The sequence below is a fragment of the Poecile atricapillus genome, chromosome 21 (assembly GCF_030490865.1).
Source record: "Poecile atricapillus isolate bPoeAtr1 chromosome 21, bPoeAtr1.hap1, whole genome shotgun sequence".
In the NCBI taxonomy this organism is placed as follows: Eukaryota; Metazoa; Chordata; class Aves; order Passeriformes; family Paridae; genus Poecile; species Poecile atricapillus.
Genome location: NC_081269.1, coordinates 4,864,375 through 4,877,645, shown reverse-complemented (window position 1 = coordinate 4,877,645; position 13,271 = coordinate 4,864,375). Strand labels below are relative to the sequence as shown.

Genomic DNA, 13,271 nt, shown 5'->3' with positions numbered 1-13,271 from the left:
ATCTTGCCTCAAATTCCACAGATCAAAGCATACGCAGCCATCCCTGAGACACATTTCAGCTGCACCTTCAGCCCACAACAGCTTGTAGAGCCCAGGGGCTGCCTGTAACACAAGAACATCCTTCTCCCTGCCAGAATGCTACAGGAGACTCTCACACACTCAGCTCCTCTGAGATCCAATCCCTGCAAGTCCCTGTCAAATCTCCTCTTGACGTAAGAAGCACACAACACAGAGAATTAGGAGCAGCGCAGAAATCTTTGTGACCTACCCAAAATAAAAGCACCAGCAGCCAGGCCACTCGGGGATCTTGGCATGTTGCATCAATAATTAAGAGATGATTCTCTAGATGAAAGATATTCTCAAAGGGGGAAGTTATTTAACACTTATGAAGATGAAATAAAGACTGAAAAGAGAAGAGAGTAACACGCAGTCTTTGCAAATTCCACAATGCCCAACCTTTAGAAAGCAGAGAGGAAATAATTAATCTTTCAAATTCTTTACATTGCTTAACCTGAATCTGTATTCAATGGTATAATTACAAGTTGCAAATTATTACCTAGCATTTGTGAGAAAAATAGCAAAAAAAAGGGGTATCCAAGCAACTACATTGTACAGCGTGTCTGGATGCAGCAGCATCTGCGTTGGCACTTGCAGGCTGCTATTGCATAACCCTGGATTCAAGCAGGAGCACAGCCGGGGAGGCTCTGCTCTATTGCAGTGACATATCCAGAACTGAAGTGGCTGGTAGAGCTTTAACAGCAGGAGTTTAGACTCTAGATCAGAACAGGAACTGGCAGCAAAGTCCCTTCACCTCTAGCCTCCATTTGGGTAGGGAAAAAACCCCAAGTGTTTCAGGCAAAACTTCAAAAGGAATTGCTGGGACAGCTTTCTGTGCATGCAGGACACAAAGCAGAGTCTGTGGAGAGCAGAGGGAAAGGAACGCCTGAAGATATTCTCTGGCAAGACACTGCAGAGAGAATCACAAGGTACAGAGCGTACTCCTTGTACGCTCCCTGAGGTGCACAACAGCCTCCCAGCTGCCCCACTTCTGGCAGGGGACTACTGCTATTAGAACCAGGACATAACAGTTATAAACTACTCAGATTCACTCACTTCTTCACAAAATACTCCCAGGTATTAGTCTCATGTGGTTGGAATTAAAGGCAGAGCAATTTTCTTGCCCGACACAAGCTGTCTTATAGGCTCCTGCATGCTGTTTCTCTGCAGTAGGGTTCTGCCTACATTCTTCCAGCACGCCATGCCTACAGCAACTGGAGATCCAAGGAGGGGAGTAGGGGAGTTTCTGCGGGACCAAAAGCAAGGCAGTAAATATAACACCTCCTCAAGAGAGGCTGAAGAAAAAAAAGGAAAAGGAAAATGAAGCTAGGGAGCAGAACAGGGTTTTCTGGATGAGTCAAATACTAGCAGAACAATGTTGCATAACGAGTGCCCCTTGACTTTTATTATTTCTCCCAGCCAGCTCCTCCAGAAATTTATTTGTTATTGTTTATTTGGGTATCAGTCCAAATTGCTGTGGGAGGAAAGAAAAGGAGAAGAGGATATGCTGTCAAGCTATTAATTCTAGCACTGTAGTCATTTAGCACTCTCCCACTATTAACAAATCAGCGTCCTGTTTACTGAAACACTCTCTAGAGCCAGCCTGAAAGTTAAATGCAAAACCAGATGTTAATTAGCCTCTTGCAAAAGTGACTCCAGCACTGTTTCTCCTCAGTCAGGATGAATTCTGCCTTTGCTTATTTACCCACTGCTCTGTCCAGACCAGCAGTGCCATGTCACGTCTCTCTGGAGCAGGCAGGAGTCGGGAAGCAGGAGCTCAGCAAGCAGCACACAGTTGGGAGCATCACTCTTGAAATTTAAGCCTCTGCAAAACATTACATTGCAATAAAGGCCAGGCTGTGTCAAAAGCCAGGAGCGACTGTGGCCACCAGTCATCCACCCATTCTCTCAGGATAGAAGTCACTTTTCTACATGAGTACATCAGTAGCAGCAGAAAAGCTGTACTCAAGCAGAATGCAGGGTTATGTTTGGTTATTTCTCCCTCTCAGGAAGGGAGAGCCACTGGTAAGGTACAGCTTGACCTGTCAAAGGGACACACTTCCATACAGCCACCTGCCCTCACTCTGTGCCAAACCTGGCTGTTTCCTGGGGCAGGAATGCTTGAGGCAGAAGCCCACTGTCCAGAACAGCCTTTAACAGAAGGACACAAACACGGTGCCAAAGGCAAAGGAACCACATTAGTCTTGGCACAAACCTAGATTTGCCTGACCCCAGGAAGTTCAATGGATGTATCAGATTTGCAGCCCTGTGGTACTTGTCTGTATAATCCCAGCCTCCTTTGTGCCATCTGTTTCCCCTTCGGCAGACTGGCCATTAGAGACTCTGTGCTAAAACTCATGTCTCCTTAGTAACAGGTTTTTGTTGATCTCCCCCGCATCTCCAAATCTTTCTATCAATCCAGTAATCTAGCAGGATTTTCCCTGCAGGGGATACATAACAGCATCAGGGGAAAAAAATAAATATATGGGACAACAGAAACACTTTAAGGCAAGGGTAGAAGGTGTAAAAGGGGAGTGTATGAAGCTACAAGAGTTACAAGTCTATGGAAACCAGATGTTCTCATTATACTGGAGCAAGCCACCTTGCATACCTTCCCAGTGCCAGGTGTGAGATCTCATCTAAGCACTCAGTCCTTCACTGTTTTTTTTTCTTAAGGAGTTGCCAATTGTGAACAATTTCTCATCAATACACAAGTCTTCAGAGAAAATACCCTACACAAATCCTGCATCCTTAAGACCATCTTCTCCAAGATGTCAAAGGTAAAAACACTGCCAATCTCAATGCTGTGCAGGTAAGGAAGGTCTCTATTCCCCATCTATAGTCTATAGAGACTGTCTCTCTTACCACAGATTTTAAATCACTGATTGCTGGCTGCTTTTGGTTCTTAATCCCTAAATCCCCACACTCTCTTCTTGAGGTTAATCCTGTTAAAACTCTCCTTTCCCTTCGGCTAGAGCCGTGTATAAATAACCACCTGAAGAGCAGAGCTGCAGAAGCCAATGTTCAGAATACGGCTCTTCCCAGAACTCTCTCCCACTGCAAGAGACAATGTAAAGTTCTTGTTGCTGCCTATGCCAGAAAAGGAAATCAAGATTAGCTAGGTAAAGGCAAAAGGCACTCCTTATGGATTGTTTAAATCAGCAGGAATCAATCATCCAGTCCAATCCAAATCCCCTAGTTGCTTTCTGCCTTAAGATAACTAGAAACAGGTTTATGTTATACTAAGATAAAGCAGCCTTAAACCAGAGTAAACCCTTATGCAAAAGCCTCCCCTTTTTGGGAGGAAAGGAGAACTTGCCTTTGAGGTCGGCTCTAAATGAGCTACAATTACAGCCATATAGGCCATGTGGGATTTGAAAAAGCAACACGGATCAGCTAAAGAAAATCACCTCTGTAGACTCTGCCTGGCTGGTCTGGCCCAGGCAGCACTGAGCCTGTGGGCAGGAGGGCAAAAGCAGCACTAGGACACCCTCAGCCTACCAGGAGAGGCCAGTGCCATACACAGTCTGGCACATGCAGACCATGAGGACAGTCTCACTATGCACAAAACATCAACAGCCTGACCCAGCAACGATGTGTATTTGCTCAGTAGAAAAACAAAACACACCCAGTGAAGGCACAGAGAAATTTGACTCCTATAGTGCAGAGAAAGTCAGGACAAGCGGGTAAATGGAAGTGTGCCCTTTTCTGACAGGTGAGACCCTACAGGTGGCACTTGTGCCCCTGGGAGAGAGCTCTTCATGGTACCATCCACTGGGCAGGAAGTGACTGGGTACAAGAGAACTCCTTAGACTGGGATAGGTTTTAGGTCAATGACACCTGTCCCTGCAGCTCCCACGTGCATTTGTGTCTTGCTCTCATTGTGAAGCTTGGCCAGATGCTCTGGGGCAGCAGGCACTGCCTGCCCGAGTCAAAACACTGCACATGGGCTCCCTGGTGTGTGCCAAGCTCTCCAAGCCATGCACTGGAGCCAGGACTTGGACCATAAGCTCTTTGTGTTCCTGGTCATTCACAAACAAGAGAAAGAGAAATCTGGTTTTGAGGGCTGTTTATCAGCCTAGTGCTTCCAAGATCCTAAGTCTTGAGAGTAGAGAAAATGAACTGCCCCCTCAGCTTGCTGCCTAACCAAAGAGACAGCAAGCAGGACATGCATTCTGCCTCCCAGAGTAAAGCAGTCACACTGAGCGAGGACTGTGGCGTACGAGGACAAAGCAAGGAGCCCGCACGACTCTGCAGTACAGCACATTTCCAACTCCATTCACGTGGATATGGAAAGCCGCCGCTCAGTCTCTAGTGCATATTTAAATGCTCATTCTGAATGGCCAATTAGTCAGAAGTGGAATGTTTCTGCATTCACGGAGGAGCTATTTTAAGATTGCATTATGCTCTCTGCTTCCATTAATATGTACAAACAAAAAAAAAAAGGAAAGGCGTTACACCCAGCAATGCATTTGTCTCAGACTTGAGTGCTGCATGTCCAAAGTCCCAGTGCCAGCACAGGAAAGTTGATGAGTTCTGTTAGTGACAGGTCACATTCTTCTTCACAGCTCCTGAGATCACCCAGTCATCAGGCTTGCCAAATCTTGGTGGAACAAGTCAAATCTCTGTGTTCATTGGCCACCTCTGCTGCAGGCCTGTCAACCTGCATTGTCTAGAGTTGTGTTAAACCTCCATGGGAGTCACCAAACTGAAAGAAGTACAACCAGACTAGAGCAGCATCTCACGTGTCCTGCTGCTCCAGAGGAGGCTGACCCAGATACTCTCATTCCAGACACCACTTTCCCTGCTTGTGTTGCTCCCCAGTGCTGCCTTCACTCATCCATAACCAGTGCACATCTATACCCCTCCAGTGCCTCTGGATCCCCTTCCAGGCCCTGGAAGACCACAGATATCTGACAAGCTGAACCTTCAGAGGAACTCATTTTGGAGCAAACTGAGAATTCTCAGGATTTAAGTTAACAAAACTCAAATCAATACTGTTGAGCTTTCATGAAAAACAAAGGCAGTTTTAGGGAAAATACAACATTTACATTTGGCCAAGACTGACCCCTCCCAATCTCTCCTGCATGTGTTAGGAATGCAGCTGTATCCATAACATCCATACACAATCATCCATCAACCCCTACATCCAGATTTGTTTCTTCCACCCTCTCCAAGCCTGAACTGCAGTGTCAGGATTTGATCAGTGTGGTTTTCTGAGAGGGAGACTGGAGGAGTTAAGAAAGGAAGCGTGGATACAAGCATTTTTGCCAAACACCACACAGAAGTTCCATGCCAATGCCACAACAGTGTTATTTTAATTCCAAAAATCAATAATCTTAACACAGGGCAGATTGAGTAGAGTCAGTTTTCTGTCAACAGTTTTGCTTTCACTAACAGGTTTATTCAGATAATTTTGAAGATCAAAACACAGAATCCAACAGGTACAGGTATAATAAATCTCATTAAAACCAGAGCAGGTCAGCCCTCTGATGAACTTAGGCTGTAGATCCTTCTAATACTCTTGAAGAAGGCTTGGGTGACCAGCCAGATGAGGATTCCCTCAGCTCACAAATCCACATCTTCTGAGCCAAGTGGAAATACTGCATGAGCTAAGGAAAATAGAGCTTTGTGTGTGGGTTGTTTTGGTTGGTTTTTTTTTTTTTTATAATGTGAAGAGCAAGCAAAGCCTCAAATTATGCAGCAAAAGTAAGAGAGTCAGAGCTTAAAATAAAATCCAACTTGGAGGAAAAGAGGTGATATAAAAACATTGTATTAAACCAATGCTACTTTGATGTTGGATTCAAATCTAAAGAAATGCTTAGCCCACGCAGACATAAAAACTACAAAAAACTCTCATTGTATGGGAACTGTATAAAGTACAGCTCTGTTGAAACATGATTTACACAAATGCAGAGGGGGAAATGCAGAGGATTAAACAGCAGTAGCAACACATATACATATATGTATGTGTACATATGTGTAGATATATAAATGAAAAACAGCATTACATAGTGTCAGGAGAATAAATAGAAGGACGCCCAATGCTGGAAAATGCTGCTTAAAATAATAAACCTAATATGAATTCTGACCTTGTGAGTCCTCAGTCCTGGGAGGGCTCTGCTTCCACTGGACATAGCACAGGCAGGCAGTGAGACAAGGAGCTGGAGACTCGCTGACAGCACTTTTAGTGCTCCAAAACTTTGGCCATTGTGGTGAAAAAAAAAATTCTTGGCACAGATGCAGTCATTTCAACTTTGTTCATTTTACTGCAGTAATAAAGATATTGCTTTACAGTTGATATATGCAAAAAATGTGGATCAGAAAGACAGTTTCTAACTTTCTCAGTTAAAGCACAACCACCCACCAAGGATTAAAAAAATCTCTTTCCCCAAGATGTCAAGGTATTTCTTTTACCAAAGCATTGTGTTTTCCTGTTTTTTTACAAGGATAGTAAGAGAAAAACTCAGCTTCTAATGCAGAAAACACTTCTGTGAAACTATGGAAGAGGCAGAAAATCCTGGGTTGCATTTAACTAGGGAACAAGGTCACAAATTAAGCAGTCGGAGAATTTCTGGTAGCTTAGCCCTGAATTAGTTCCCCCCCCCCCCTTTTTTTTTTCTCCCAACCCCCTCCACTACTTAGCTCAAAATGCAAGACCAACAAGAAAGAACACATGATACAGCCTACATTGGTACAGGCAAATACATGGCTGAAGTCACAGGAGCACATTCTTCAGAGCTCATGAACCATCACATGACAAACATCACAAGAAGTCAATTTACTAAATTCAATTTAAACTTGAAGGTAATAATAATAATAAAACCCACAATGGGAATGTCTCACTTGAAAAGACAGCAACAAACAAAACCAAGATCAGTTTTCTTGTTCTAGTGCTACACATACAAGCCAGTATTGCTTACAAGTCCCTGATAAATACTTGTAGTTACACAGCTTACACCAAATAAAAAAGCTGACCAGCAGCCAGGGAAGATCTTATCAATAAGCCTCTCACAAACATACAAATATTGAATTTTATTGCAAGCACTTGAGCTAAATCTTTTCTGATTTTACATGTCTGAAAACAAGCAGCCTGTTCATTTGCTGTAAAGCTTATAGGTATGAGTGACTTCTTTTTCAACAGGAGGACATGCAAGGCACAATCCTTCTTAGCTGTCACAAAGTACTGACAGCTATTCAGAACACAGACAAGCTCTGCTTCCAGCTCCAAGCAGACAAATGGAAATAAAAGCAGAACTGCCTCTTAACAAGATGTCATTGTACAAACTGATGTTCATGCTTTACCTCTATTGATTTCTATACCAGGACAAAGGAACTTGTTTTCTAATTTCAAGCACTATTGTCATTGGAAAAGTCTCAAAGCTATATGAACATTTTATCCTGACAATTTAATTAGAGATTGGTCCAATTGTAGTGCTCAACATCCAGGGATCCTGAGGCTCTTAACTGTTTAAAAAGGTTGCAGTGATCTGCAGGCCTACCATCAAACAGATCACTGTAGACTCATCCTTGGGATTAAGTCATCTCTATTTGTGAGCCCTTATGTGATGATCTGTTACAGAGCGTAAGTACTGCATGAAAGCCTCTTCAAGGCCTTCACCACCATCTGTGAATTACATTATTAACAATGGTATGAACTTCCTAAGAGCATCTGGTTCTCTCCCCACCCCCTTCTCAGATCACTGGGAAGAGCTCTTCAGTATCAAAACAGGCACAGGCAAAGCTGGTTTCCTCTTTTCCATGCTTTCCTACCTCCTCCCACCCTTCAGCAGCAGAGGATAGATGGGGCTCAGCTCTCCATTTCCACGCCCTGCATGTTTTCTGCACAACCCATGTTATTGTTAAATAAAGATGGACAAAAACAACTCCGTGATGTGTGTACTACAGGCATTTTACTGGGAAAAGCGGAAGTTTATTTCATCGTTTTGCAGAGGCAGCATCTGAAGTATGCTGAGAACTGTGCTGAGGCACAACAGAGACTGCACAGTCCCACCCCAGACTTGTTTCCCACCAGCACAATTCCTGACACTAACCAAAACCAGGCAGCAGCCACTCAGCCAGTTTCAACAGTTACTGCCGTAGCAATAACTTTCTACACGCTAAGAAGTATTTTGTCATCCAAACTCTCCCACCAAGGATGTTTCAGAAGTTTGTTCTGAAATCGTACCAGCTTCTTGTAAACAAGGAGGAGAAAGAAGCAGCATCACGCAGGACATTGGAGCACACTCTCCACTGAACTTTGCACAGAGTTCACATCAAACAGCCTCCTTGGCTGCTCTAAGGGATCATTTACTCTTGCAGGAACAGAGCCTTCCTATCTTGTTTTCTACTACTTGTTCTTCAAACCCAGCTTCTCTTGCTCTCTAAGTAGGGCTTCTTGTTGCCTCAACTCTCTGTGCTCATCAGCAGCAGTTTTTCCATTCTGTTTTGCACAATACCATTCTTTAGTTGCACAACAGTTTGCAATTCAGGCATCGTTACAGCCCTGTTACACATAGCATCTTCCTCTGTCTTAAGTTAGCAGCAGCATTTCTTGAAAGAAAGGAGCAGTGGGCAGCTCCATAAGGACTTGTATTCAGGGGGAAACAGAATCCAAAACTAACAATCCTGCAATGTGCAGTTAACATGAGGAAAATACTGGTTGAGGGGAGGAAGACAAAACTCTTTCTGCACAAATGCACACAAACCCTTCTAACAAACTGTTTCTCTTATGCCCATGTTTCAAATAAATAAATAATCAGACACATGTTGATGCGCTCGCACAGTTGCATCTAGAATGTGCAACTACTGTAATTAAAAGTAAATACAAAATTTCTTCAAGTTTATAAAATAATAGCCAAGTATTTGGGGTCACCCTCAGTCCAGTGTTGCTCGAATCCACGCTCTGTGTGGGCTGTAAGAGGAAGTCTGCAGTTACTGCTGACCTCAAGCTACATGAGGGGAGGAAGCCTCCAGGGCAGTTCTGCAAGGGTTTAATCTCATTATGGTCATTCAGCTTTGGTATCAGGCAGGTCAAAATGAAGATGGATCATTACTCAAACTTCTGGGAAAGCACATGGCTGTGTTTTTACACAGCCATTTAAAAAAGTCAAGGGAGCCACAAGAAAATTAAGCAAGTTTTACAAGTGGCTTTAGACAGATGGCTTGACAACAGAATCTTGTCTTATTCCCTGCAGCTTATTGGGAGGGATGCAGAGAGAAGAAAAGTCAAGAAACTGGCAAGTCTTAGAGCAAGTTAGTGGCAATTAGAGACAGGCTCTGCCAAGCCCAGGTCCCAGCATACAGTGGGAGCACAGTGTCCTATCAAGAGGATCTTTATAACACTTGTATCTGGAACAGTAGCAACTAAAAATTGGAATGAACTGCCATCTTTCAAACAGTATGTACAGGTGACCACGTAATCAAATTAATTAATATTTTGCTAAACCAGTGCATTGAATATTACCCGATGAGCTCATTTTTGGAGGCAGTTCAACGCCTCACTTCTAGGACTGATGTCAGCATCACATGCTTGGAGAGGATCAGTCTGCAGCTGGATATTTTAAAGCCTTCTATTAGGAGCATAGAAAAGTCAGCGGATTTCAACAGCATCAACCAATGAATTTTTGTTTTATCACAACAATTTAGTCACCAGACCCCACTGTCAATATCTCTGTGAGAATACCAGGCCGTTTCAGACACTTCAAGTCACTAGACGGAAACTGAGTTGTTTCAACAGAGAAAGTTGTGTTTCAACAAAAAAGGAAATCAACAGAAAGACAAGGAAACAGGAAACTGATTCTGACTGGCTCCTGATAAAATAATTAACCTTTGAGAAACTAAATTCAGCAGCTGTTAAAATACATAAACAAACAAATAGTAGCACAGCAAAGAGTGTTGAGCATCAGCAACCTTCCAGGCAGCAACATTCAACCCTGAGTTCAAATCCCATTCACTCACAGACCAACTGTGATGTCATCTTTTATTCTGACATAATGCAGGATGTCACTGAAGTTCAGTGGCAAGTGTTCATGCAGGATCTGTGAAGTCTCAGCACTTTGATGCTCGCTGCTTGCACTTTGTACCAACAAGCAGGAACAGATTTGCATTACACAAATAAGCCGTGTCTTTATTGTGCAACCGCATGCAAGTTTTTTGGAGAAAAACAATGCTCAAATACAAGGAGTGCTGTGTGCATCAGGCTGCAGAGTGGGTGGCAGTGATGTTGTCAGAAAGCACTCAGCACTGCTTACCTCCACACCCATTGACTTCAGCAGAAGGCTACATACGAAAAGTCTCTGAAGATGAAGCTGAAGTGTTCCCTAACCCATGGCGCTGTCCATACACTATACTTAAGAAAGAGACAAAACAAAAACCACAGAAGTGAAGCAGCATGAAATTGCAGGGTTTGGGTTTTTTGTTTTTAAAAACTCTTGCAGTCCCCGTTCCAGTTAAGAAATCCGACTGTAAACGCACCAGTTGTGAGCAAGCCCTTCCCAATGCTGCCTGAGCCTTTGCCATGTCTGGAGTGTAGGATGAGAACCACAGTGTTTAATGCATGCTTAGAGTACTCCCAGAAGACCTTGGATGAAGATGTGTTAAAGCTTCATGGTCAACGCAGCTGTTAAATTGTTCAGTGAGACTGCCTAGGTTAGTCAGGGGCTGCACCAAACCCCACAGCCCTCACATGCAGCACAGGACATGGCCCATTTTAAAGATCCCTGGGAGCTTCTCTACATAAAGTTCACAAACTCTGCATCGGTTTCATGGACAGATCAGTTCATCCTTCCCCAGGCTACTAATTTAATTTGTAATAGTTTTAAGAACGGGAGAGTCAAAGGCACAAAGTCCTAAACCTCCATGAATGTGAAGCCCCATACACAGGATTGCAGAGCAAGGAGCAGCTCAGTTCCTTCTAGAGGAGCTGGCAGAGACCAGATATTTGAACTTTGGCATGTGATAGACCCTCTTTGCACTCTGTGAACTTATGGGTGAATAAACAGGTTTGGTGCACAGGCTGCAGATGGGGAAGGTTTCTATAACCAAGACAAACTCACAGTACTCCTAGCAGTTAACTCCAGAGGCATGTGACTATTTTCAGACTGTAGCTTTTATCCCAGTCATAGAAAGACGAGACTAAAGGAAATAACAAGATGCTTACATGTCCAAGCTCTTACTTAGCTGCTTGTGGTTCAACAAAGGTTCACTTTCATTTTAAGATGAGGCTTATAAATTCAGTGTACCCCAGAGATTTTAAAGTGAGAAGAATGCATCCTTCATTCCAAACTAACCCATCTGCAGCCAGAATTCCTCTGTACAGAGTTCCATGCTTTTTCAAGGGTTTAAACCTATTTGACACTTGTATGATGCTCAGACCAGCCTGCACATTTCTCTCTTTCTCTCTCTTTGTTTTTTTTAATTTTAGACTTAATGTAGCATGTACTCTCAGAAAGATTTACAATGCAGCCTTTTGTAGTTAACTTGCTCCAAGTTGGGCTACTGCCAGGTTGTTATCAATGACATTTTAAGGCAGATGAATGAAGTTCTTATTACTGTGACAAGCAGAATTGTGATATGGCACATGCATACACTGAAAGAAGAGAGCTTGCTATTAGTTTGTCAGGTTAATAAATAAATAGCAATTTAATGAATGAAAGCCTTTTATTAGGAAACAAATGAACAAAATTAATATTTATAAAGCTTTAGTGGTTTAGAGCACCCTTTAAAATAAGATTATTCATTTCAGTCACAGCCACCATCATGGATTAGAGATTCTTGGACACAGCTTCCCCTCCTAATTCTCTTATCATAGCAGTGCAAGGCAAAAAGTGAAGCTCTGCCTTCTGAGCTGTTCAGCCAGACTCAGTCTGAGATTGACAATATTGAAGGCCCATGACAACAAACATTTCTGTTGCATCTTCAGGACTGCAGCTAAAGACTACACCTGTTGGAAGAACTGTTGGTTCCTTATCACAGCAGGAAGTTCTCACATTTTACACAGTGTGCTTCCACACCACACAGAGCACTGAACCTGTGCCAAGCCACGAAGAGCAATGCTGCACGTTAGACAAACTATTAGCACTCAGCCAGGAAACTGGCTCCCCATCTGCCCCGGAAAAGAGTCTGCACTAAAACCCTGCTGGTATCTCTTACCCTTCAGGGTTCTTCAGCATCTCCCACAGCATATGTGGAGAATGTTAACCGCCAAAGTGAAGTTTGAGGAGGGTGAAGTATGTCCAGGATGTCCCACTTCCCAGGGAGCAAATGAAATTCTGACACACACAGATCGCTTCTCACCTCAAGCTGTCTTTGTCATGTACTCCCTTTGGCTCAAGGCGTTCTGTGCTCATCTGTCCTAAAATCAAACTTGCAAGTTTAAATTTAAAACAAGCTGAGTAATTTTGGGTTGGGTTTTGTGGGGCTGTTTGTAGGGGGGGCTGTTTAGTTTTGGTTTTGTTGGGGTTTTATTACTTTACTTTTTAAATAGGGTACTTATCAAATTCAGGACCAAGATGAGAGCAAGTGCTCAAGCTTAAAAATTTATTTTGGCTCATGCATCTTCTCCACAAATACTAAAAAAAAAAACTTTCTCAAATTTTTCCTTTCCCCTCAACGCAAAGTCAAACTTGAACTTTCTCAGTCATATGAGAAGCAGATAGAAACTGCCCCAAAATAACCATCTCAGCCATGTACGGTCAACATGAACAGATCTAAGTTAAACAGAGCTTCCTCTCCACCAGAGCAGTTTCTGGTTTATGTGTAAAGGAGAAAAATTCCACTTCAAGGACCAGAAGTGTGGGTTGCAGAAGCATGTGGCACAGTTGTTATCTTTGCAGCATGAAGTACAAGTTGAAACCAGAGATCTGTAAAGTGTATGCGAAAAATATTCATTTCACCCACTGAGACTGTGCAAACTCTATTCCAGTCATACTATAAATGTTAACTAGTAATACCTCCTTTGCCTTAAAGGATCCTACAACTATGCCCAGCTATTGGGAAAGGGGTTGAAAATATGCTCTGCTCATGTTGGTTTTCCCTGATAATCTCTAATTTGAGATTCAGGAGCAGAGCAGAAGCTGCACAAAAGGACAACTCCCTTTCAGCACCACACAGTGAAGTGCTGAGCGATGCAGTGGCAGGCAAACACTAAAAGCAAGATATATATATTAATAATATATTATTATATATACTATATATGTTAATATATAGTCATT

The 13,271-nt window shown here is 43.0% G+C and overlaps 1 protein-coding gene across 2 annotated transcripts in view; it reads right to left on the bottom strand.

The window, feature by feature from the left end:
* The window catches only part of SSH2 (slingshot protein phosphatase 2), a 91,884-nt gene that overhangs the window by 70,895 nt on the left and 7,718 nt on the right, over nt 1-13,271 (bottom strand). The window contains exon 1 of one of the 2 annotated variants that reach the window (XM_058854504.1): nt 10,311-10,337. The exons of the other annotated variant lie outside the window; for it this stretch is intronic. Within the exon in view, the coding sequence (XP_058710487.1) occupies nt 10,311-10,322 (12 nt within the window). The 5' untranslated portion in view covers nt 10,323-10,337. Of the gene's footprint in view, nt 1-10,310; nt 10,338-13,271 lie in introns of those variants that run through there. 2 annotated transcript variants of the gene reach the window in all.